This window comes from Leucopleurus acutus (assembly GCF_964270905.1).
Source record: "Leucopleurus acutus genome assembly, chromosome: X".
NCBI lineage: Eukaryota > Metazoa > Chordata > Mammalia > Artiodactyla > Delphinidae > Leucopleurus > Leucopleurus acutus.
In genome coordinates this window covers 89073881-89100493 of record NC_139148.1, presented here as the reverse complement: position 1 = coordinate 89100493, position 26613 = coordinate 89073881, and the positions used below count along the sequence as shown (strand labels likewise).

The 26613-nt window shown below is 43.2% G+C and overlaps 1 protein-coding gene across 1 annotated transcript in view; it reads right to left on the bottom strand.

Annotated features, from left to right (window-relative positions):
• The window catches only part of LOC309978606 (uncharacterized protein), a 75878-nt gene extending 69073 nt beyond the window's left edge, over nucleotides 1-6805 (bottom strand). Inside the window, 3 exon segments of the mRNA XM_082865126.1 lie at nucleotides 634-990; nucleotides 2487-3122; nucleotides 3124-6805. Of these exon segments, the coding sequence (XP_082721252.1) occupies nucleotides 634-990; nucleotides 2487-3122; nucleotides 3124-6599 (4469 nt within the window). The 5' untranslated portion in view covers nucleotides 6600-6805.
• Between the last annotated feature and the right edge of the window lie 19808 nt (nucleotides 6806-26613).

Sequence of the window (26613 nt, the reverse complement as noted above, 5' to 3'; positions counted from 1 at the left end):
TGCCACTAACTTGCCCACAATATTGAGCCCAGCCATCCCGGCTGTCTGACAGACAGACAGAAGAGTGAGTGCCAGCTAGGTGGGAGGAAGGGAGTGTAGCTCACAGTTCGTATCCTCACACCTGCGTTTCCTGATCCAGGGCCACCGGTGTTCACAAATTGTCACTTCACCGTTTCCTCTCTCTGGGCTCCCCTGAAGCCAACTGCTTCCACGTGTCCACCTCTCCCACCCACACAGAGAAACAGAGTCACGCAGCGCTGGGCGGGGAGATGAGGGTGGGGTAGGGGCTTGCAGAAGGCAGGAGGGAGCGCGAGGCTCTGAGACACTTCCTCTACCCGGACCTAGTCTCCACCACCACCTCCCACGGATGCCAATATCCGGCCTCGAGCCCACCTCCTCTAGCAGCGGCCGATGCTTCCCTCCACGTATGCCTCCCACAGGATGACTTCCTGCCTCTTCAGCTCCTGGACAAAAACAGACCCTGGCTAAGACGCTCGCGATTGGCTGAGGGATTGTGTCCTCAGCCAACAAAGGCCATAATTCTGGGCGCCTGAGGGATTAGCTTTCAGGCTAGTGCAGCATGGAGAGACACCCGCCCACGCATCCACCATCACGTCCGACCACTCCTCTCACTGCCGTCTGTCAAGCGTCAGGTGCAAGTCTTTCCCATCCCTTTTCAGTGCGACACACCTCCACGCCGGTCTAAGTGAGAGTGCGGTCACGTGACCCACAGTTAGCCCCACGGGACCGCGCACTCCGTAAGTCTGCTGCAGCCCTGCAGCACGCAAGGTACAGTCTTCTGCCTCTGGGGTTGAGCTGCCTGCTAGAACAATCTGAAGCTCCTGATGGGGGTGAAGATAGAGAGCTGAAAGGAAGGCTGGATTCGGAGCCAAAGCTTCCAGCCCTAAGCCTGGGCCTTGCTCTGTGGGAGCACAGGGCTGGCGAGGAACACCCCACGAGGAGTTTGGAGACCAACTGACTTTTAATATTCTGTGCAAAACTCGGGCGACGTATTAAAACACACACAGGATCTGTCTTGAAAAATACTGATAGCCAAAACAAACATTCAATTTCCAATTTCCACCACCAGGACGATCTCTGTTAGCACTTGTGGTTTGTGAATGGAGGCAAAACTGCCACTTTGCCCTACTTCCATAAACCTTGCAGCCTAGAATCCGGTAGGAAAAAAACACTTTGCACCCTGAGACAAACGAAAAGTGAATAAAACTTTGTATATTTCCCTTTAGCCTGGACTACCCCCCACCCCAAACCAACTTTATCCCTGACTTTTGCTCCTATCTGAGGATACATTATTACTTTTGTGAATCCGAAAAATGTGTACCATAAACTCAGAAACTTTGGAAAGTTTACAGCTTACTCCCTTTAAATTATGCAGTTTTATTTAGCAAGCCAGTGCTTCTGAAGTTGTAGTCTCTCACATTTCTTTATTCCTTTGACATGTTTTACATGGTTGCAGGATTTTCCATAATCAAATAATATATTTGCATAAATTCAGTCCATTTCACACATTTTTGGGGGAGAGGGATCATCTTTCCATGTATGATACCAGTCTTTTCTATTTCACCAAATACAGAAAGTATCAGAGCTTTTCTTAGCCAATTTTAAAACGTATATATCATCACTTTTAGTGGCTGTATGCTATTACCTTAACACTTTCCATGGCACCACCACGAAGAAATGGTCTTCCTGACAGTTAAATTTGTGTGCTTTCTGGTCTTATTCTTTGAACCTTTAAGCAAGATCAAAGAAACACCCATACTTTGAACTGCAAAATACAACTTCTCAGCTCTTCAAAACTTACCTTATCCTCTATATCCCTTAATACACTCCTCCCAGCCACTCCAGGCAGACTGAATACCTCACTCCCATAGGAACACTTTTTCCAACTCCAAGTTTTTCTTCACAACATCCAACCTCTTCCTTACATTTCAGAGCCCAAATTAATTGGGTCCTTCTTCTCTGAAGCATACCCTGAGTAGCAGCCCATGGTGACATTTTCATTTAAAGATGCGAGAATAGCTTTTTCAAGGAGCATTATTATTCATACGTTAATTACCTCTGTGTTATATGTTATTTTTGCATCTATATTTTATGTTCACAGAGAAGGGTGATTTCTGCCAACTTTAACACAGAACTTTATTGAAAACCCAACATGATTCAAATAGACATCAATAACACTAGAACAGCAATCAGAAGGGTAGCTTACTTATAATAGCTCAGTTCACTATAAACCTAAATGGTAAATTCACAATCTAGACAAAAACAAGTATCAACAAATGTGCTTTCAGTTTTAATATTCGTTTGGCATCAGAAGATTGATCCAGCTCATACACAGAGTTTGGCAAAGTCAGTATCAGCATTAAAGTGTACATTACAACATAGAACCAACTTTGAAAACTAAAGCATTATTCAAGGACCATAACTCAGGAACATAAGGACAATCAGAGGCAAGTGATTAATCATACTCATTCTTTTGTTCTGCCTCAGGGTCATTCTGATCATCTGTTTTGCCTTGCAGTTCCTTAGCAAATTTCTCAACTTCATGGAATGCAGAAATAAATGGCTCAAGACTGAAATCATCATCAGTGAACCACAATGCCTCTTTTTTAATATTGTTACCAATATTCTCAAGCATTGCTAGAACAACCTGAACATTGTCATTTGTCTCTTTCCTGTTAAAAAGGCCCATAAATTCTGACACTGCTTCAGCACTGAGTATTTCTTTTGTCATGACAGGATTTTCAGACAAATTCAGTAGCATTTTCAGAACATGAAATCTGGTTTTGGTACTGCCCGTGGCTAATAAGGAGAGAAACCCAGATATATACTTGGCAACCAGTGTGTGATAGTCAGCAGTTGTAGTGAGGTGTCTAACCATCTTTATTCCAGATAACTGCTCAGGGGAATCCAACCTATAAGCAAGAGTTTCCTCACACACTTGACATACGTATGTCTGAATCATGTTTAGATTTGGATAAGGTGGAGCCAAGTGAATCATATTTTCCGAAAACCTTGTCTTAACTCGGGAGGAGGGATAATTGAGCAAGGTTTCAGTAAGTGAAACAACACCTGAATCGCGAATGAAATAATGAGTAAATTGCAATTTTAGATATTTCATGAATAAAAGGATCTCGAATTTTGTCCATTAATAGAAGGAGTTCTTCAAACTCTTCAGGACCAATTTTAAGCTCACACTGTATGCAGCTGCAGAACCAACTCTCAGGCTCTGCACTCTCCCTCGTCCTAAGATGTTCTTGAATTTCCCTGACTGACCGGTAGGACAGATCATACTGAAATGGGAACTCAGGGTCAGGCTTATCAGGCTGAAGCAAAGATTCCTGCTCTTCCCCTTCTAGGCTCAGTTCCATGTGCTTGGGCTTTCCTCCAAACATTTCAGAGAACAGAAATGCTGCTTCTTTTGAAAATCTAAAGGGGCTTGGGGATGGGAAGCCAACACTACCCCATGGGCCAGGCTTGAACTGAACAGTAACCTCCTCCCAGTTCTGGGGCCTGCGTAAAGCATCAGGCTCCTGCTCAACTGAACATCTGGACCTGCAAATGGCCCTGTACACAGGGCTAGGATTTGATTCAAAATGGGCCTCATCTCCTGCCCAGAACCAGGACCCCACTATGGCCTCATCCTCCTCAGCTACTGTCCTTGACTCATAGTTGGTTCCATTACCAGTCCTGTTATTGGCCTCATTTTTAGCTCCAAACCAGGACCCAACAACTGCCCCTTCCTCATTTTCTGGCCTGGATTCAGAGGTGGCCACAGTTTCAGTCTCATTAATGGCCTTGTCTCCAGACCAGGACTCAACAATCATCTCTTCATCATCCTCTGGCTTACATGCACAGCATGTTTCTGCTTCTACATTGATTTCTTTTGCATCCCAGAACAAGGATCCAAAAGTGCTTTCCTCTTCAGACCTTGATGTGGTCTCTTCTATTGCCTGGGGTCCAACGTCTATATTATATTCTTCAGCCCAGAACCAGGACCCAATAATGATTTCCTCCTTTTCAGTGCCATGCTTGGACTCAAAACTATCCCCTGCCTCCAGACTGGCTTCTTCTTCAGCCCAGAACCAGGACTCAACAATGACTTCCTCCTCTTCAGCTTCTGGACTGTATTTGCTGCAAATGTTAGCCTTGTTCCTAATGGCCTCTTCCCTGGCCCAGAACCAAGACCCAACAAAATGTTCCTCTTCAGCTGCCAGCCTGTCCTCTTCTCTAGCCTCTGCTTCTGTTTCAAGCCTGTCTTCCTCCCCAGCCCAGAACCAAGAATCAATAATGTCTTCCTCTTCAGCATCTGGCCTGGATTCTTCTCTATCTGTAGCCCCTATAATGGCTTTATCCCCTTTCCAGAACCAGGACGTGATCATGGTCTCCTCCTTGGTTGATGCCTTGGCTTCTTCTTCAGCCCTATCATCTATACTGCCCTCTTCCACAGCCCATAACCAGGGCCCTACAGTGGTCGCTGGCCTTGTATATTTTCTGGACCAGAACCATGAATCAACAGTGTCCTGTTCCTCCTCTGGCCTAGACTTCCAGCTGCCTCCATTGGCAGCAAACATACAGGGATGTACTCCTGACCAGAAGTCAGACTCAGTATTGATCTCTTCAGCAGTTGTCATAAATTTACATTGGGTACCAGTGGCATACTTCATACTGATCTCTTCAGTGGTCCCAAACCAAGATGATATAATACCCTTTTCCTTGTCCTCCAGGCTAGACTTGTTGCTGACTTCAGCCCTCCCACAAGCTTCTACTCCAGCCCAGAACCATGACCCAATAATGGGCTCCTCTTCTTCAGTCTCTGGCATAGTGTTACAATTGACTTCAGCCCCAGAATCCATCTGGGCCTGGTTTCCAGCCCAAAACCAGGATTCAAATATTGTCTCTTCTTCAGCTCCTGGCCTGGCCTCTTCTCTAAACTCAGGCTCTGTATTGATTTCTTCTCCAGCCCAGAACCAGGGACCAATGACCTCTTCTTCCTCAGACCTTGGCCTGGACCCACAGCTGGCCCCAATACCAGCTTCCACACTGACCTCATCACTGACCCAAAACCAAGACCCAAAAATGGTCTCTTCTTTAGCCTCTGGGTTGGTTTCTTCATTAGCCCAGAAGCAGAAACTGGCAATGACCTTTACTGTATCATCTGCTGGCACAGATTTGGAAGTGGCATCAGCCTCAGTTTCCACACTGGTCTTTTCCCCAGTTCCAAGCATAGAATTGCCAATAGGCTCCTGCTCAGTCTTTGGTCTGAATTTACCACTGGCCTCAGTCCCCATACTGGCCTCTTCTTCAGTCCAGAACCAACTGCCAACAATGGACTCATCTTTCACTTGAGAACAGGACTTGACAGTGGCCCCACCCACTATGCTGGACTCTTCTGCAGCCCAGAACCAGGCCCCAGTGAGGAACTCTTCCTCTGACCTGGCTTCTCGCTTTGTCCTGGCTCTGGCCTTGATTTTGGCCTCTTCCTTTGCCATTGCTCTGGCCCTGACCTCTTTCTTGGACTTGGGCCTAGACAAGTTATTAGCCTTTTCTCCATGCCAGAACCAGGACTCTTTTTTGACTATATCCATAGAGCCAGACATGAAATCAATGGAAGCTTCTCGCTTGGCCCTGTGCCTGGCCCTGACATCGGCCCCTTTCCTGGCTCTGGGTTTGTACCTGGCCTCCTCTCCAGCCCAGAACCAGGATTTTACATTGTCCTCACATTCAGACCCAGAATTAGATTCAGAGACTTCTTTCTTAGATCTAAACCAGGACCTACTATTGGTCTCTTCCCTGCACTTAGACCAGACACTGGTCTTTTCTCTGGCCCAGAACCAGGATGTCTTAATAGATTCATCCTCAGAACCAGAACTGGATGCAACATAAAGCTCCCGACTGGTTTTGGGCCTAGGCATGGCCTCTTCTTTGGCCATGTGCCTGGACCTAGTACTGGCCTTTACCCTGTCTCTAGGATGAAGCCTTGTACTGACCTCTTCTCTACTCCAGAACCAGGAGCTCACAGAGGATCTATCCACCCATCTGAAATCACAATTGTGAGAAGTCTCTTTTTTGGATGTAGGCCTGGGATGGCACCAGGAACCCATATTGGTCTCCTCCTCTGACTCAAACAAAGGCTGGATACCTGATTGGGACTTGACCTTGGTGCCAGGAAAGGACTCAGCATCCATACAGACCAGTTCCCTATCCATAGACCAGATCTTAGTTTTAGCAATTGACCCTGACTCAGTACTGATCAGTGGCCAGGATATAGCATTGGTTTGGGACACTTCCTCTGTCTTCAGTAGTGCCTCAGCATCAAACTCAGTCTTGGCCCATGAATAAGTTTCATCCATTGACCTTGCCCCAGTGATTGCCTTGGCCTCACTCTTAGGATGTGTCCCAACTACTGCCATGGTCTCAGTTTTGGGCCTTGCTCCAGGCATTACCTGGGCCTGGGTCCTTACCTTGGGTCTGACCACCACTGGGACTTCATTCTCTCTCTCAGCCCCACTCCCAACTTCTTCTCCAGGCTTCTTTTCAGGCTTGGCCTGGATGCCAGGCTCAATCTCAGCCCCAGTCATAGTACAAGTTACAGAGAAGACATGATTAAATACTGCTATCCCAGTCTCAGCCTCTACCACAGACCTGTCACAGTTTTCTATCTTCACACTCTAATCTTTTGATGATTCAGGTGATACAGTTGGAAACAAAAGTTAGAGTCAATCACCAGTCCAGCAGTCAATCAGCCTCCTTCCCAATCTCAGCCTCAGCCAATAATACAGTCAGAGTGAAGATAAAGCACAACCAAGCTGGGAGAGGATGGATGATTCTTGGGTGGGTGTAGACCTGTTGAGGGTGGTGGTCAGCAGCAATTCCAACACCACCAGAGCTGCCACTGGAAGTCAATCTAGGAAGCGAGAATGACGTGGGGCTTTAAGTCTATTCCAACTGTGTCACTCCATGAAGACTCACATAGAGAGACTGGACCTCAAATGCTTGATGGGAGAGTTAGGCTATTAGAAGTCTCTCTATCACCTTCATTTTTTCTACAATTTTTATCCCCAAAGCTGTCATATTACTTTGCCTGTTATTAAACGGGTATGAAAATGGTGGTTAAGTATCTTGGCAATGGAGAGGCTGAGGAGCCCCCAGGCCAGACCCTAATCACTCTTGGACCTATGTTGGTCTTCTCTACCACACCCAAAAGTTGTACCCATTCCCATACCAACCTGCACTGATGTGGCACAATTTCTTGCTCCTTTCCTTGATCCCAGTGGCGTCAAACTCTACAGCAGCCTGCATATCCTGGGTACAAGTAAACATATAGCAGAGAATGGAGCCTGACTGCTAGATAGACAAGCAAGAACCCTGACCCCTGATACAAACATCGCTCTTTCTGTTTAAGGGTCTAATATGTCTAATGTTTTCTGTCTCCTGGTTCCTACACTTAGGTCTTTTCCTCCCATTCACGAATCAATCCACACTTACCTCACTATTCCTAATATCTCCTGCAGGAAATGGGCAAGGGGTTCTGCAGCAATGTGCAAATTTGACAGAGAGTAGGAGAGGTGGAGGAGGCCCTGAAACCACTTGGATCAAAGAACCTGCCATGATAATACTGGGTAGCTGTCTCCTGCATCGCCCCTCTTCGCACAAACCTCCAGAGATTTGAACCAGACTCCTCCTCCTTTCTTTCCTTGCAGAAGTGACCAGCCTTAAAGCAGGCCTATGGAAAAACAGATCAAAAGGTAAGAGGGTCAAGAAATAATGGTAGCAGCTGAGTGCTTGGTAGACAGACAAACAACAAACATAGGAGTACCCAAGTCATCTTTTAACATTTACAGTCCCGTTGGTTAGAATATTTTCTTTTAATTTAAGCCCTATGGATCAGGCTTCTGGATAACTCATCTTCACATCACACTCTTCCTCTTACTCTCTTCTCGAATTCTAAAGATTCACTACTTGGTGTTCACATCTCTTGTACTATACAACATAGATTGGGGTAAGGACGCTCGCATATTCTAGAAAGCAGGTTGTGTGGTTGTACTTGTATTTACGACTTCTGTCCCACCCTCACCTCCCAGTCCATCTTTTCCACCCCCCATCTTGGATGGAGGTGAGGGAGGAAGGCCAGGAGGTGTGGAGAAACCCGGTAGAGAGGAGAATTTTAGGAGGTATTCCTGGATGCCTGACCTGCTCTGGTCGCAGTCACCCCATCCCAATTCGGGTGTCCAGTCAATGGCTGCTGCCCACCCTCACCCCCCATCCCCACACAACTTGAGAAATACAGGCCGTTTTCCCGTCGCTAGTTTTTCTCAAGCCTCTCCTCTACAAATGCACCCCGGGGCCTGAAATCGCCAGATCTACCGCGCACACAGGACACTCTGGCATCAAAGGGGCGCCTGTGCGAAGGGACAGCACCCGGCACGTGGGGTCCGACGGACCCCTTTCCAGAATAAAGGCCCGGGCGGGCGGCCCCCCGCGCCCGCCCGCTCGGCACCCGGCTCCGACCGCCACCCCCGGGAGCCTCCCCGACGCCCCAACCCCGGCTCCCCTCCGCCATTTCGCCCGCAGCAGCCTCCCCCACAGCCCTCTCCTGGCACAGGCACCGTCGACGGCGGGGCTCGGGCGCCCAGAAAGCCCGCCGGGGAGCGGCCGCGCCGTTCGCCTCCCCAGAATCCGGGGGAAGCCCTGTGGCCAAGACCTCGCGCCCCGGGCCCGGTCCCCGCCGGTCGCCGCCTCCTCAGGGCCAGGGGTCCCCCGGCGATGAGCACCTCTCTTAGGGACCCGCTCCAACCCGGCTGCCTCCCACTCATCAGGCTGCTAGGGTCCGGGGGGCAGGGTGTGAGCCGCTCGTCGCCCCCGAGACACCCCCACTTGCCTTCGCAGACGCAGGGTCCCGATGGTCGGCCTCCCCCTCCTGTCGCAGCTCCTCACTCGGATTCCCACCGCTCGCCGTGCGGGCAGAATGGCAAAGAGGTGTCCCGCCCCCCGCGCGGCTGCTCCAAACCCGGCAGGGGCTACGAAGGCTACGGCACCGACCGCTCGCGGCGAGGGTGTCGGGAAGGGGGCGGAGGAATACTGCACGAATGGGCTCGACTCCCCCTCACAGGCCCACAGTAGTTCCAACCCAGAAAGGAGCGGGGTCGGGCGGAGTCCCGGCCTCAGGGGCGGGGCCACGCCGGCCCTCCGCCGCCACCTGTCGGGCGACAACCCTCCCGGCCCCGCACACTTATGGCACCGCAGCGTGTGGGGCCGGCGGGCGGTGGGGCACTGGGAGCCGGGGTTGGGAGGGTAGGGAGGGGCCGCGCTGGAGGGAGCAGCGGATGGATACAGATCGTCCCGGGGTGTGTGTGTGTGTGTGTTGTGTGTGTGTCTCTGTGTGTGTCTGTGTGTGTACCGGACTGATTGGAGTCCGCCCCCCTACCCTCCCCCATCGCACCCGCCATCCTCCCTGGGCGACAGTGGCAGAGGAGCTGTGACGACGGCCCTCCCCGGGTCTGCTTTCCACCTTCTGGCGCCGCGGGCGGGAGGAAGGTGGAAGGCGGCGCCCGTGGAGGCCCAGCCACTGCCCCTCTTCTAAGGGAAGGCAGCCCTAGATAGACCTCTGGCCTGAGGAAACAAACCACCTGTCTGCGCCAGTGTCGTCATCCTCTCTGCCACACTGCCATTTTCTCAGTCGCAGTGGTAGCACGGTAGCACACTTTGCCATTTCGCCGCCCCCGCAGTTGCCCAGGAAAGAGGGCCTTTCCCTCTCAGGACACGCACCGGCTCAGACAGTCCTCCCTGTCTCTCATCCCATAGCCAGGTGTCAGGCACCAGGTAGGGCCGGTCCTGGCTTCTCTCCCCGGGTTCTGTCAGGTCTTCTCCTGCAGTTGCCTCCAAGCGCTCATCATCTTTGGCAGGGTGGGAATGTGGCAGGGATTAGAACCAACTGGGATCTCACACACTTGCCATACACACCAGTCTACTTTCCCCAGCCATTCTTTGGAGGACGACCCACCAGGCACCCACTTCCCTAAGACAGAAACCTGCTGGCCCTTGAATCCTCTGATTCCTGCACTCCTATATCCTTCCTGTAGTCTCCAGCCCCTCCTTTCTGTGCTCCATGGGGCAAACAGCAACCCTGGTTAAGCACACCTGTGGTTGAGCACAAACCTGCTGGCACTGTTGCCCGTTTTAAAACCCACCTAAATGGCACCCTCGCTGTTGTAAGCTGAATAAAGGTCCCCCAAAGATGTTCACGTCCTGTTCTCCTGAACCTGTAAATATGTGATGTTACATGGCAAAGGAGAATTAAGGTTGCAGATGGAATTAAGATTGCTAATCAGCTGAATGTAAAGTAAGATTACACTTCTGTATCTTGGCCAATGCCATGGCAAGGCTACTTTAAATGTGGAAGAGGTAGGCAGAAGAGTCAGTGTCACAGTGAAGTTGCATGAGAAAGACGCCACAAGTGGACGGGATATCACTAGTTTTGAAGACGGAAGGAAGCTAGAGGCCAAGGACTGCAGGCAGACCCAGAAGTTGGAAAAGGCAAGGAGACAGATTCTTCCTAGAACCCCTCGGAAGAATGAAGTCCTCCTATCACCTTTATTTCAGACCAGAGAGACCCTTTTCCTATTTCCAACCTTCAGGACTGTAAGATAATATTTTATTGTTTTTGTTTTTTTAAGCCAGCAAGATTGTGGTAATTTGTTACAGCAGCAGTGGGAACCGAATTCACTCACCATCCTGATAAAGTCAATTCCCCTTCACTTTCTTGAATTGGGCTTCAGGCCCTGGGAGGATCAATCTGGGCCCTCATCTCTTACCACTATAACCACCCTCTTAAGTGCCTTCTCTCTTTTCTAAAGAAGAGAGAATTTGCAATCATCTTTGAGGTTCGTCTTGGAGAGAGTCCCTATTTACTGAATATCATGGAAGCTTACCAGGATGAAAAGGGAACCTTATTCTTACCATGAATTTTCATATCAGCTTTTACTTGTTATTAGATATTTATTATAAGTACAATATTTAGGTGATAGAGAAAAAATCTAGAGATGATTCTACACTATATCTAGAGACAACAGATGTCAGTTTTCAGAGGAATGTCTTTCACTGTGCTCTTTCAATGGCCTTAGCTGAACTGTGGATTTTCTTTGTTCCAAAGTATACTCTCTTGGGTGAATGCCAGGGTGGAAGAAGGGAGTCTGAGCTCTTCTGGGATCTGTGCGTGTGCATGAATCTCTTTGCCTCTGTGAACTGTTCCTTCTCCTTCTGAAAGTGTCTGGTGCCTTTTATTCATTCAACAAATATATATGAGTATCTGCTTTTTCCTAGGCACTGTACATGCAGTAGGAAAAAAAGGACACTGGAAAGAAATCTCTGTTCTCTTGAGTTTACATTTACTTGTGTTTTCTATTTAATTTAGATTTCTATCCTACAAGTTTATGGTCATACCAATGCAAGCTTCTCTGGTAATTTCCAGGTGTTGGGATATTGATCCCAAAATATTTACTGGCAGGGGAGTGGATCTACCAAAGCTGACTGATTTTACTGTGAGACTTTGAAATATCTTTTGGACAATTTTTTCTAAATTCATTTACAGAAGACACTATTGCTGTTAACATTTATTGAACTGGGAAAAGTCGTATTTTAAGCTTTTTATGTGTTAGCTCTTTATGTGTATATATCAGATAAAGTGTCATCTTTAAAATCAGAGAGCAAAGAAAAGATTTAAACAAGACGCTGACCTATGTCTGTCTGTTAAGTAATATTATATTTACTTCCTTGTAAAATGGATTCTCGTGTGATTGCAACAGCCACAGTTTCACTCTCCAGTGTCTCCACTAGCACCTGTGTAACCCTGACTAGCCTCTGAAATATAAATTTCTGAAGTGTAAGTGCTGGGCATTATGCTTTTTGATTTAAGTGCCTGACATTAAGCTTTTGATTGCCAAGGCATCCATTTCAAAAGAAAACCATCTTGAATAATCATATTATGGGCTGTAAGACATAGCTACCAGCAAAAGGACCTGAGAAGGAACTAGGCCCCTCCCAACTCATTTAGTTCCCTCTTTCAGAAAGCCTTGGTTAACCTAGACAACTGATTCCTTGAGAGATCCTGCCTTTTCCTTCCTGAGACTACTATCTGCTCTTGTGCTTTAAATTAGCCAATAAAGACAACCTGACAAACCCTAGGCTCCCTACAGTGGGACCCTAATAAAAGCAGAGCCCCAGCTTCGTGTTCTCTCTGTCTCCCTGTCTCTCTCTCCCCCCAAATAATTCCCCCACCAGTAATCCTGGGATACAGAAGCAGCTGTGCTGCTGCACTATACCCACCCCACCTCCCACATACATGCACATGAACTTTCACACTAGCATATCCCTTGCCTGTGCAGCTTGAGTGATCTACTCTTGTCTCTCTCAGTCATCGTGGTCATGGACATAGTTTTGCCCATTTAGCTTAATTTACCTTTCTTCTGTCCTTCATGTTCCTCAGGCAAACTTTCCCTCTGGGATCTCCCTTTTGTTCAAGGTTGATCCAAACCCTATGTATTCTTAGAATATATCCATTCTCATATTCCCGAGTTTCAGGAGCTTTACACAGGAACTCAAGTCCCTTGCAGGTGGGACCAACAAGGCTGGGTCTTGTAAACTATGAAACTGGATCAATAGATGTCTAGTTTCAGTAGAGACTGAAGAACCTCTAGGAAAGATCTAAACTGTGTCTATTACTTGAGACAAAGCACATCTAAAGAACTTGTGGGGAGGCCTGACCCCAGAATATTTTCAGGTTATATTTGGAGTGGGCTCTTCTTTAAGAGAATTTATGCTGAAGGAAAACAGAGCCAGGCACAGTGACCTCAGCCCAGGAACAATGCCTTTTCATTAGTGGAATATAGCTATTCTAATGGCAGCACTGGGATTAGGACTCCTATTTTTGCCTCTTCAAATGTATGCCTTCAACTGTATGTCTGTTACAACAAAGGCAGGTTCATAAGTTATGAAAAGCACAGTTTGCAAAGAAATTATAATATTCTGTTGTGCAGATCCCACTTATAAAGTATAACCTAAAGAGAGGAAAACATCCTCCTCTCCAACATGGCTTTAAAGTTTAGAGTAGTACTCAACTCTAACATGATGAGGACTCTGGGTATGGGTAGTGGTTGGACGAATTAGAGGGAGCAATTGGAGGGACTTAAGTGCCTCACAGTAAAGCTTACTGTGGCAACCACACATGGAAAAATCGCGTGAAAACCATCAAAATTTAGGACATGGGAAATACCCCTTGAGGATTTCTAGAACTAAAGGGGCTGGTGAGGTGAGTTCATGGTTATTAACTTTGCAGGGAGAAGAAATCCTGAATTTCCACAATGCCAGCGAATATTGGTAGTTAATTGAACGTTAAAGTAACTTTTCAAAACAGAAAAAATATGTGATGGGGCATCACTGTGGTCTGCGTCTAGCCAGCAAAATGGGAAAAAAAGAGTAGAGGTAGTCCACCTGCTTCTTAAATTCCATGGTAAAGAAATGCCTACATCATTTACACTTACATTTCATTGATTGGAATTCAATCACCATTTGTTGAAAATCCCGTCGATTCACAAACTGTGCTGGGACAACTAGATATCCACATGCAAAACAATAAAATTGTCTCAGCAAACTAGGAATAGAGTAGAATTTCCTTGACTTGATAAAGAACATATACAGAAACACCACAGCTAACACCATACATAATGGTTAGGAACTAGCTTTACCATTAAGATCAAGAAAAGTCAAGGATGCCCCCTCTCACCACTCCTTTTCAAAACTGTACTGGAATTCCTAGCTAATGCATTAAGACCAGAAAAGGATATAAAAGGAATACAGATTGGGAAGAAGAAATAAAACTGCCTTTGTTTGCAGATGATGTGTTTGTCTATGTAGAAAATCAGAAAGAATATCCAAAAAGATTGGAACTAATAAGCAACTCCAGTAAGGTTAGAGGATAAGGTTAATATAAAAAAAGGCAATTGCTTTTCTATATAACAGCAATGAACAAGTGAAGTTTGAAATTAATAACACAGTACCTTATATATTAGCACCCTCAAAAATGAAGTACAAAAAAAAATGAAGTACATAGAGGAGATCGGGGAAGATGGCGGAAGAGTAAAATGCAGAGATCACCTTCCTCCCCACAGATACACCAGAAATACATCTACACGTGGAACAACTCCTACAGAATACCTACTGAACGCTGGCAGAAGACCTCAGAACTCCCAAAAGGCAAGAAACTCCCCACGTGCCTGGGTAGGGCAAAAGAAAAAAGAATAAACAGAGACAAAAGATTAGGGACGGGACCTGCACCAGTGGGAGGGAGCTGTGAAGGAGGAAAGGTTTCCACACACTAGGAAGCCCCTTCGCGGGTGGAGACTGTGGGTGGCGGAGGGGGGAAGCTTCGGAGGTGCGGAGGCAAAGCGGAGAGATTCCCGTACAGTGGATCGGTGCCGAGCGGCACTCACCAGCCTGAGAGGCTTGTGTGCTCACCCGCCGGGGCGGGTGGGGCTGGGAGCTGAGGCTCGGGCTTCGGTCGGAGCGCAGGGAGAGGACTGGGGCTGGCGGCGTGCACACAGCGTGCAGGGGGTTAGTGCAGCACGGCTAGCCGGGAGGGAGTCCGAGAAAAAGTTTGCACCTGCCGAAGAGGCAAGAGACTTTTTCTTCACTCTTTGTTTCCTAGTGCGCGAGGAAAGGGGATTAAGAGCGCGGCTTAAAGGAGCTCCAGAGACGGGTGCGAGCCGCGGCTAACAGCGCGGCCCCCAGAGACAGGCATGAGACGCTAAGGCTGCTGCTGCCCCCACCAATAAGCCTGTGGGTGAACACAGGTCACTATCCACACCTCCCTTCCAGGGAGCCTGTGCAGCCCGCCACAGCCAGGGTCCCGGGATCCAAGGACAATTTCCCCGGGGAGAACGCACGGCGCGCCTCAGCCTGGTGCAACGTCCCACTGGCCTCTGCCGCCGCAGGCTCGCCCCACACTCCGTGCCCCTCCCTCCCCCCGGCCTGAGTGAGCCAAAGCCCCCGAATCAGTGGCTCCTTTAACCGCGTCCTGTCTGAGCGAAGAACAGACGCCCTCTGGCGACCTACACGCAGAGGCGGGGCCAAATCCAAAGCTGAACCCCGGGAGCTGTGCAAACAAAGAGGAGAAAGGGAAATCTCTCCCAGCAGCCTCAGAAGCAGCGGATTAAAGCTACACAATCAACTTGATGTACCCTGCATCTGTGGAATACCTGAATAGACAAGGAATCATCCCAAATTGAGGAGGTGGACTTTGAGAGCAAGATTTATTATTTTTTCCCCTTTTCCTCTTTTTGTGGGTGTGTATGTGTATGCTTCTGTGTGAGATTTTGTCTGTATAGCTTTGCTTTCACCATTTGTCCTAGGGTTTTATCCGTCCGTTTTTTTCTTAATATTTATTATTTTAATAACTATTTTATTTTATCTTACTTTATTTTATCCACTTTCTTTCTTTTCTTTCTTCCTCCCTCCCTCCATCCCTTTCTTTCTTCTTTCTTTCTACATTTTCTCCCTTTTATTCTGAGCCCTGTGTATGAAAGGCTCTTGGTGCTGCAGCCCAGAGTCAGTGCTGTGCCTCTGAGGTGGGAGAGCCAACTTCAGGACCCTGGTCCACAAGAGACCTCCCAGCTCCACATAATATCAAACGGTGAAAATCTCCCAGAGATCTGCATCTCAACACCAGCACCCAGCTTCACTCAACGACCAGCAAGCTACAGTGCTGGACACCCTATGCCAAACAACCAGCAAGACAGGAACACAACCCCACCAATTAGCAGAGGGGCTGCCTAAAATCATAAGTCCACAGACACCCCAAAACACACCACCAGACGTGGACCTGCCCACCAGAAAGACAAGACCCAGCCTCATCCAGCAGAACACAGGCACTAGTCCCCTCCACCAGGAAGCCTACACAACCCAATGAACCAACCTTAGCCACTGGGGACAGACACCAAAAACAACAAGAACTACGAACATGCAGCCTGCAAAAAGGAGACCCCAAACACAGTAAGATAAGCAAAATGAGAAGACAGAAAAACACACAGCAGATGAAGGAGCAAGATAAAAACCCACCAGACCTAACAAATGAAGAGGAAATAGGCAGTCTACCTGAAAAAGAATTCAGAAAAATGATAGGAAAGATGATCCAAAATCTTGGAAATAGAATAGAGAAAATGCAAGAAACATTTAACAAGGACCTAGAAGAACTAAAGATGAAACAAGCAACGACGAACAACACAATAAATGAAATTAAAAATACTCTAGATGGGATCAATAGCAGAATACCTGCGGCAGAAGAACGGATAAGTGACCTGGAAGATAAAATAGTGGAAATAACTACTGCAGAGCAGAATAAAGAAAAGAGAGTGAAAAGAACTGAGGAAAGTCTCAGAGACTTCAGGGACAATATTAAACACACCAACATTCGAATTATAGGGGTTCCAGAACAAGAAGAGAAAAAGAAAGGGACTGAGAAAATATTTGAAGAGATTATGGTGCAAAACTTCCCTAATATGGGAAAGGAAATAGTTAATCAAGTCCAGGAAGCACAGAGAGTCCCATACAGGATAAATCCAAAGAGAAACACTCCAAGACACATATTAATCAAACTGTCAAAAATTAAATACAAAGAAAACATATTAAAAGCAGCAAGGGAAAAACAACAAATAACACACAAGGGAATCCCCATAAGGTTAACAGCTGATCTTTCAGCAGAAACTCTGCAAGCCAGAAGGGAGTGGCAGGACATATTTAAAGTGATGAAGGAGAAAAACCTACAACCAAGATTACTCTACCCAACAAGGATTTCATTCAGATTTGAAAGAGAAATTAAAAGCTTTACAGACAAGCAAAAGCTGAGAGAGTTCAGCACCAGAAAACCAGCTTTACAACAAATGCAAAAGGAACTTCTCTAGGCAAGAGACACAAGAGAAGGAAAAGACCTAAAATAACAAATTCAAAACAATTAAGAAAATGGGAATAGGAACATATATATCGATAATTACCTAATATGTAAATGGATTAAATGCTCCCACCAAAAGACACACATTGGCTGAATGGATACAAAAACAAGACTCATATATATGCTGTCTACAAGAGACCCATTTCAGACCTAGAGACACATACAGACTGAAAGTGAGGGGATGGAAAAAGATATTACATGCAAATGGAAACCAAAAGAAAGCTGGATTAGCAATTCTCATATCAGACAAATAGACTTTAAAATAAAGACTATTACAAGAGAAAAAGAAGGACACTACATAATGATCAAGGAATCGATCCCAGAAGCAGATATAAGAGTTGTAAATATTTATGCACCCAACATACAAGAACCACAATATATAAGGCAAATACTAACAGCCATAAAAGGGGAAATCGACAGTAACACAATAATAGGGGATTTTAACACCCCACTTTAACCAATGGACAGATCATCCAAAATGAAAATAAATAAGGAAACTCAAGCTTTAAATGATACATTAAACAAGATGGACTTAATTGATATTTATAGGACATTCCATCCAAAAACAACAGAATACACATTTTTCTCAAGTGCTCATGGAACATTCTCCAGGATAGATCATATTTTGGGTCACAAATCAAGCCTTGGTAAATTTAAGAAAATTGAAATTGTATCAAGTATCTTTTCCGACCACAACACTATGAGACTAGATATCAATGACAGGTAAAGATCTGGAAAAAATACAAACACATGGGGGCTAAACAATACACTACTTAATAACGAAGTGATCACTGAAGAAGTCAAACAGGAAATCAAAAAAAACCTAGAAACAAATGACAAAGGAGACATGACGACCCAAAACCTATGGGACGCAGAAAAAGCAGTTTTAACGGGGAAGTATATAACAATACAATCCTACCTTAAGAAACAGGAAACATCTCGAATAAACAACCTAACCTTACACCTAAAGCAATTAGAGAAAGAAGAACAAAAAACACCCAAAGTTAGCAGAAGGAAAGAAATCATAAAAATAACATCAGAAATAAAGGAAAAAGAAATGAAGGAAACGATAGCAAAAATCAATAAAACTAAAAGCTGGTTCTTTGAGAAGATAAACAAAATTGATAACCCATTAACCAGACTCATCAAGAAAGAAAGGGAGAAGACTCAAATCAATAGAAACAGAAACGAAAAAGGAGAAGTAACAACTGACACTGCAGAAATACAAAAGATCATGAGAGATTACTACAAGCAACTCTATGCCAATAAAATGGACAACCTGGAAGAAATGGACAAATTCTTAGAAATGCACAACCTGCCAAGACTGAATCAGGAAGAAATAGAAAATATGAACAGACCAATCACAAGCACTGAAATTGAAATGGTGATTAAAAATCTTCCAACAAACAAAAGCACAGGACCAGATGGCTTCACAGGCAAATTCTATCAAACATTTAGAGAAGAGCTAACACCTATCCTTCTCAAATTCTTCCAAAATATAGCAGAGGGAGGAACACCCCCTCACTCATTCTATGAGGCCACCATCACCCTGATACCAAAAGCAGACAAGGATGTCACAAAGAAAGAAAACTACAGGCCTATATCACTGATGAACATAGATGCAAAAATCCTCAACAAAATACTAGCAAAAGAATCCCACAGCACATTAAAAGGATCATACACCATGATCAAGTGGGGTTTATTCCAGGAATGCAAGGATTCTTCACTATACGCAAATCAATCAACGTGATACACCATATTAATAAATTGAAGGAGAAAAACCATATGACCATCTCAATAGATGCAGAGAAAGCTTTTGACAAAATTCAACACCCATTTATGATAAAAACCCTGCAGAAAGTAGGCATAGAGGGAACTTTCCTCAACATAATAAAGGCCATATATGACAAACCCACAGCCAACATCATCCTCAATGGTGAAAACCTGAAAGCATTTGCACTAAGATCAGGAACAAGACAAGGTTGCCCACTCTCACCACTATTATTCAACACAGTTTTGGAAGTTTTAGCCACAGCAATCAGAGAAGAAAAGGAAATAAAAGGAATCCAAATCGGAAAAGAAGAAGTAAAGCTGTCACTGTTTGCAGATGACATGATACTATACATAGAGAATCCTAAAGATGCTACCAGAAAACTACTAGAGCTAATCAATGAATTTGGTAAAGTAGCAGGATACAAAATTAATGCACAGAAATCTCTGGTATTCCTATACACTAATGATGAAAAACCTGAAAGTGAAATCAAGAAAACACTCCTATTTACCATTGCAACAAAAGGAATAAAATATCTAGGAATAAAGCTACCTAGGGAGACAAAAGACCTGTATGCAGAAAATTATAAGACACTGATGAAAGAAATTAAGGATGACTCAAATAGATGGAGAGATATACCATGTTCTTGGATTGGAAGAATCAACATTGTGAAAAGGACTGTACTATCCAAAGCAATCAACAGATTCAATGCAACCTCTATCAAATTAACACTGGAATTTTTCACAGAAGTAGAACAAAAAAATTCACAATTTGTATGGAAACACAGAAGACCCCGAATAGCCAGAGCAATCTTGAGAACGAAAAACGGAGCTGGAGGAATCAGGCTCCCTGACTTCAGAGTATACTACAAAGCTACAGTAATCAAGACAGTATGGTACTGGCACAAAAACAGAAATATAAATCAATGGAACGGGATAGAAGCCCCAGAGATAAACCCATGCACATATGGTCACCTTATCTTTGATAAAGGAGGCAAGAATGTACAGTGGAGAAAGGACAGCATCTTCAATAAGTGGTGCTGGGAAAACTGGACAGGTACATGTAAAAGTATGTGGTTAGATCACTCCCTAATACCATACACAAAAATAAGCTCAAAATGGATCAAAGACCTAAAGGTAAGGCCAGAAACTATCAAACTCTTAGAGGAAAACATAGGCAGAACACGCTATGACATAAATCACAGCAAGACCCTTTTTGACCCACCTCCTAGAGAAATGGAAATAAAAGCAAAAATAAACAAATGGGACCTAATGAAACTTAAAAGCTTTTACACAGCAAAGGAAACCATAAACAAGACGAAAAGACAACCCTCAGAATGGGAGAAAATATCTGCAAATGAAGCAACTGACAAAGGATTAATCTCCAAAATTTACAAGCAGCTCATGCAGCTCAGTAACAAAAAAACAAACAACCCAATCCAAAAATGGGCAGAAGATCTAAATAGACGTTTCTCTAAAGAAGATATACAGACTGCCAACAAACAGATGAAAGAATGCTCAACATCATTAATCATTAGAGAAATGCAAATGAAAACTACAATGAGATATCATCTCACACCAGTCAGAATGGCCATCATCAAAAAATCTAGAAACAATAAATGCTGGAGAGGGTGTGAAGAAAAGGGAACACTGTTGCACTGCTGGTGGGAATGTGAATTGGTACAGCCACTATGGAGAACAGTATGGAGGTTCCTTAAAAATCGACAAATAGAACTACCGTATGACCCAGCAATCCCACTACTGGGCATATACCCTGAGGAAACCATAATTCAAAGAGTCATGTACCAAAATGTTCATTGCAGCTCTATTTACAATAGCCAGAAGATGGAAACAACCTAAGTGCCCATCATCGGATGAATGGATAAAGAAGATGTGGCACATATATACAATGGAATATTACTCAGCCATAAAAAGAAATGAAATTGAGCTATTTGTAATGAGGTGGGTGGACCTAGAGTCTGTCATACAGAGTGAAGTAAGCCAGAAAGAGAAAGACAAATACCATATGTTAACACATATATATGGAATTTAAGGGAAAAAAATGTCATGAAGAACCTAGGGGTAAGACAGGAATAAAGACAAAGACCTACCAGAGAATGGACTTGAGGATATGGGGAGGGGGAAGGGGAACTCTGATGATGTGGCGGGGGTGGCATGGACATGTATCCGCTGCGAAGCGTGGAGCAGATGACTGGTGGGGGGCGGCTGCATAGCGCAGGGGGATCGGCTTGGTGCTTTGTGACCGCCTAGAGTGGTGGGATGGGGAGGGTCGGGGGGATGCGGGAGGGAGGAGATGTGGGGGCATGTGTGTGTGTATGGCTGATTCACTTTGTTGTGGGGTGGAGGCTGACGCAGCGTTGTGGAGCAATTGTACTCCAATATAGATGTTAAAAAAGAAAAGAAAATTTTAGGTTAGTAAATTTTTTACTGATCCCCCCCCCAAAAAATGAAGTACATAGGTATAAATCTAACAAATATGTACAAGATCTATATGAGGAAAATTAGAAAACTCTGATTAATGAAATCATACAAGAACTAAATAAATGGAGAGATAGTCCATGTTCATGGATAGGAAGACTCAATATTGTCAAGACTAGTTCTTCCTAACCAGCTCTTCCTAAACCAAAGCATAGCAAGTTATTTTGTGGATATTGACAGATACCAAAGTTTATATGAAGAGGCAAAAGACCCAGAATAGACAACTCAGTATTGAAGGAGAACAACAGAGTCAGAGGACTGATATCACTTGACTTCAAGACTTACTATAAAGTTACAGTAATCAAGATGATGTGATATTGGTGAAAGAATGGACAAACAGATCAATGGAACATCATCAGAAGAGAGAGTCCAGAAATATACCAAAAAAACACAATCAACTTATCTTTGACAAAGGGTCAAAGACAACAAAATGGAGCAAAGACAGTCTTTTCAACAAATGGTGCTGGAGTAAATGAACATCCACATGCAAAAAACTGAATCTAGACACAGACCTTACATCCTTCACAAAAATCAACAGAAAATGGATGATAGACCTAAATATGAAATGTGAAACTATAAAACTCCTAGAAGATAACATAGGAGAAAACCTTGATGATGTTCAGTATGATGATGTCTTTTTAAAACAGCTTTATTGAGATATAATTGATATATTAAAAACAATATATTTAATGTATACAATTTGGTTAGTTTGGACATAGGTATACACTTATGAAACCATCATCACCATCAAGATAATAGACATATCTATCACCTCTAATTTTCTTTGTGCCCATTTGTTGTTGTTGTAAGAACACATGAGATCTACCTTCTTAACAAAATTTTAAGTGCACAACACAGTATTGTGAACGATGCACTATGTTGTACAGCAGATCTCTAAAACTTATTCATCTTGCATAACTGAAACTTTATACCCATTCAACAACACCCTATTTCCTCTCCCCCAACCCCTGTTAACCACTATTCTCTCTTCACTATGAGTTTGACTATTTTAAATACCATGTATATGTGGAATCATGTAGTGTTTGTCCTTCTCTGACTGCCTTATTTCACTTAGCATAATGTTTTACAGGTTCATTCATGTTGTCACAAATGGCAGGATTTCCTTTTTTAAGGCTGAATAATATTCACTTCTGTGTATATACCACATTTTCTTTATCCATTCATTTATCAATGAACATTTGGGTTGTTTCCATATCTTGGCTGTTGTGAATAATGCTGCAATGAACAAGGGAGAGCAGAAATCCTCTTGAGATCCTAATTTCCATTATTTTGAATATATACTCAGAAATGGAATTGCTGGATCACATGGCAATTCTATTTTTGTTTTTTTGAGGGGTTTCCATACTGTACCCTATAGTGGCTGCACCATTTTACATTCCTAGAGCAGTGTCTAAGGGTTCCAATTTCTCAAAATCCTTGCTAACATTTGTGATCTATTGTTTTTCTGATAATAGCTATCCTAACAGGTGTGAGGGGATATCTCATTTTGGTTTTGATTTGCATTTCCCTGATAGTTAGTGATGTTGAGCACCTTCTCATATACCTGGTGGCCATTTGTATGTCTTCTTTGGAGAAATGTCTACTCAAGTCCTTTGCCTTTTTTCCTTTTTTTGGCTATGAAGTTGTAGGAGTTCATTACATATTTTAGGTATTAGTCGCTTAGATATATGGTTTGCAAATATGTTCTCCCATTCTGTAGTCTGCCTTTTCATTCTGTCGATTATTTCCTTTGTTGTGCACAACATTTTAGTTTGATATGGTCTCATTTGTCTGTTTTTGCTTTTGTTGCCAGTGGCTTTGGTGCTATATCCAAGAAATCACTTCCAAGACCAACATGTTGTTGTTGTTGTTGTTTTACTGAGGTATAGTTGATTTACAATACTACATGTTTCAGGTGTACAACACAGTGTTTCACAATTTTTAAAGATTATACTCCATTTATAGCTATAATAAAATATTGGCTATATTCCCTGTGCTGTACACTATATCCTTGAAGCTTATTTATTTTACACATAGTAGTTGGTACCTCTTAATCTCTTACCCCTATCTTGTCCCTCCCCACATCCCTCTCCCCACTGGCAACCACTAGTTTGTTCTCTATATCTGTGAGTCTGTTTCTTTTTCGTTATATTCACTAGTTTGTTTTATTTTTTAGATTCCACATATACATAATAACATACAGTATTTGCCTTTCTCTGTCTGACTTATTTCACTAAGCATAATACCCTCCAAGTCCAATCATGTTGTTGCAAATGGCAAAATTTCATTCTTTTTTATGGGTGAGTAGTATTCCATTGTGTGTGTGTATATATATATATATATATATTTATACCACATCTTTTTTAAAATTTTATTTTATTGAAGTATAGTTGATTTACAGTGTTGTGTTAATTTCTGCTGTACAGCATATTTATTCAGTTATACATACATTCTTTTTCATATTCTTTTCCATGATGGTTTATCACAGGATATTGAATATAGTTCCCTGTGCTCTACAGTAGGACCTTGTTGTTTATCCATTCTGTATATAATAGTTTGCATCTGCTAATCCCAAACCCCCAATCCATCCCTCCCCCACCCCCGCCTCCCCCTTGGCAACCACAAGTCTGTTCTCTATGTCTTTGCGTCTGTTTCTGTTTCGTAGGTAAGTCCATTTGTTCAACATCTTCGTTATCCATTCATCTGTTGATGGGCACTTGGGTTGCTTCCATGTCTTGGCTACTGTAAACAGTGCTGTGGTGAACACTGGGGTGCATGTATCTTTCAAATTAGAGTTTTTGTTTTTTCCAGATATATACTCAAGAGTGGAATTGCTGGGTCTATGGTAGTTCTATTTTTAGTTTTTTGAGAAACCTCCACACTGTTTTCCATAGTGACTGCACCAATTTATATTCTCACCAACAGTGTATTATGGTTCCCTTTTCTCCACTCTTCACCACCATTTGTTATTTGTGGTCTTTCTGATGAGGTATGAGGTGATATCTCATTGTGGTTTTGATTTGCATTTCTCTGATGATTAGAGACACTGAGCATCTTTGATGATGACAAGCAATGTTGATTAGTGCCTGTTGGCCATCTATATGACTTCTTTGGAAAAATGTCTATTCAGGTCTTCTGCCCATTTTTTAATTGTGTTGTTTGTCTTTTTGATACTGAGTTTTATGAGCTATCTATATACTTTGGATATTAACCCCTTTATCGGTCATATCATTTGCAAATATTTTCTCCCATTCAGTAGGTTGTTGTTTAGTTTTGTCATCCTCTATGCTTTTATCTAACAATTTTACAGTTTCAGGTCACATGTTTAAGACTATAATCCATTTTGAGTTGATTTTTGTAGATGTTAGGACTCTAACATATCTTTTGGGGGAACACAATTCAACTCATAACAAATGATTAAAGTTTTTGGAAATAGTGGTGATGGATTTACAACACTATGAATGCAACTGATGCCACTTAATTATCCACTTAAAATAGTTAAAATGGGTACATATATACAAAATGCAATATTACTCAGCCATAAAAAAGAACAAAATAATGCCATTTTCAGCAACATGGATGGACCTAGAGATTATCATACTGAGTTAAGTCAGACACAAAGACATATATCATATGCTATAACTTATATGTGAAATCTGAAAAAAAGGGTATAAATGAACTTATTTAAAAAACAGAAGTAGAGTCATAAATGTAGAAAACAAACTTATGGTTTCCAGCGGATAAGGGGGAAGGATAAATTGGGAGATTGGTATTGACATATACACACTACTATATATAAAATAAATAATCAATAAGAACCTGCTGTACAGCAAAGGGAACTCTACTCAATACTCTGTAATGGCCTATATGGGAAAAGAATATTAAAAAAAAGAGTGGATATATATATATGTATAACTGATTCACTTTGCTATACATCGGAAACTAACACAACATTGTAAATCAACTATGCTCCAATAATTTAAAAAAAATTAAATATAGTTAAAATGGCAAATTTTATGTCACATATTATAAAAAAAAAGACATCATACCTTCTCTTCTCTCCTCAAACCCCAATTACCTCCTACCTATTCCTCAGTCTCAGATGATAACCTTGCTTCTTATTTCATTGAAAAAATAAAAGCGGTTTGAAGAGAACTTCCACAAACTCCTACTGCCATATCTACTTGCATCTGTGCCCATAAATTCTGCCTTTTCTGATGTTCTCTGAATGAACTGTCCATGCTGCTATCTAAATCTTGCCTCTCCATTTGTCCATTGGATGATATCCCAACTCTCCTACTCAAGGTCATTGTTCCAAAATTGTCTTCTCTCTTTTATCCTAAAATTTTCCCTCTCTCGTGGAATATTCCCATCAATATTAAAACATACTGTACTATCTCCTATCTTAAAAACAAAATTCTCTCTTTACCCTATATCATTCAATAGCTATTACCCCATTTCTCAGATTCCTTTTGCTACACAATTCCTTAAAACTGTGGTCTTTAGTTACCATATCAATGCTGTCTCCTCCTTTTCTCTTGAAACCATGCTAATCTTTTATCTCCAACATCCAATGAAGTTTCACTGATCCACTGAAATTGCTCTTGTCAAAATTGCTGATGATGTCCATGTTGGTAAATCCAATAATCAGTTCTCGATCCTCATCTTGACCTACCATCCTAGTGACGATACAATTTATCATTCAAATTGGAACATTTCTGAGAGTGAAAAAGGATTTTGTTAACAATTATTTCTGTACAACAGACATAAACTGGGACTTTCCTGGGAAAATAGGGATATTCTGTCACCTTACCTATCAGCAATGTTAGGCAGGGTTGAAAACTTCCTTCTTGAAACATCTTGACTTAGCTTTCAGGATACCATACTCTCCTGGTTTTTCTCCTACCTTACTGGCTACTCCTGACTGCACATTCTTAGCTTTCTTTTTTCAATTTTGCTTTTACTAGTTCATTATCATCTCCTATATCTCAATATTGAAATGCCCCAGAGCTCAATCTTTGGACTTCTTCCCTTACTACTTACATTATCTATATTCCTTAGTGATCTCATCCAGTTTCATGGCTTTAAATACTATCTATACCTTGACACTCAAATTTCTATCTCTAATCTGGAACTCTTTCAACATTCCGAGACACATATATCCAACTGCCTACTTTTCATCTCCATGTATACATATAAAAGGCATCTCAAACTCAGCATGTCCTAACCTGAGCTCATGACCTTCTCCCTAAAACCTGCTCTTCCCATTCTTCATTCAGCTCAGTAAATGACAGCTTTATTCACTCAGTTGCCCAGCATCAGAATCA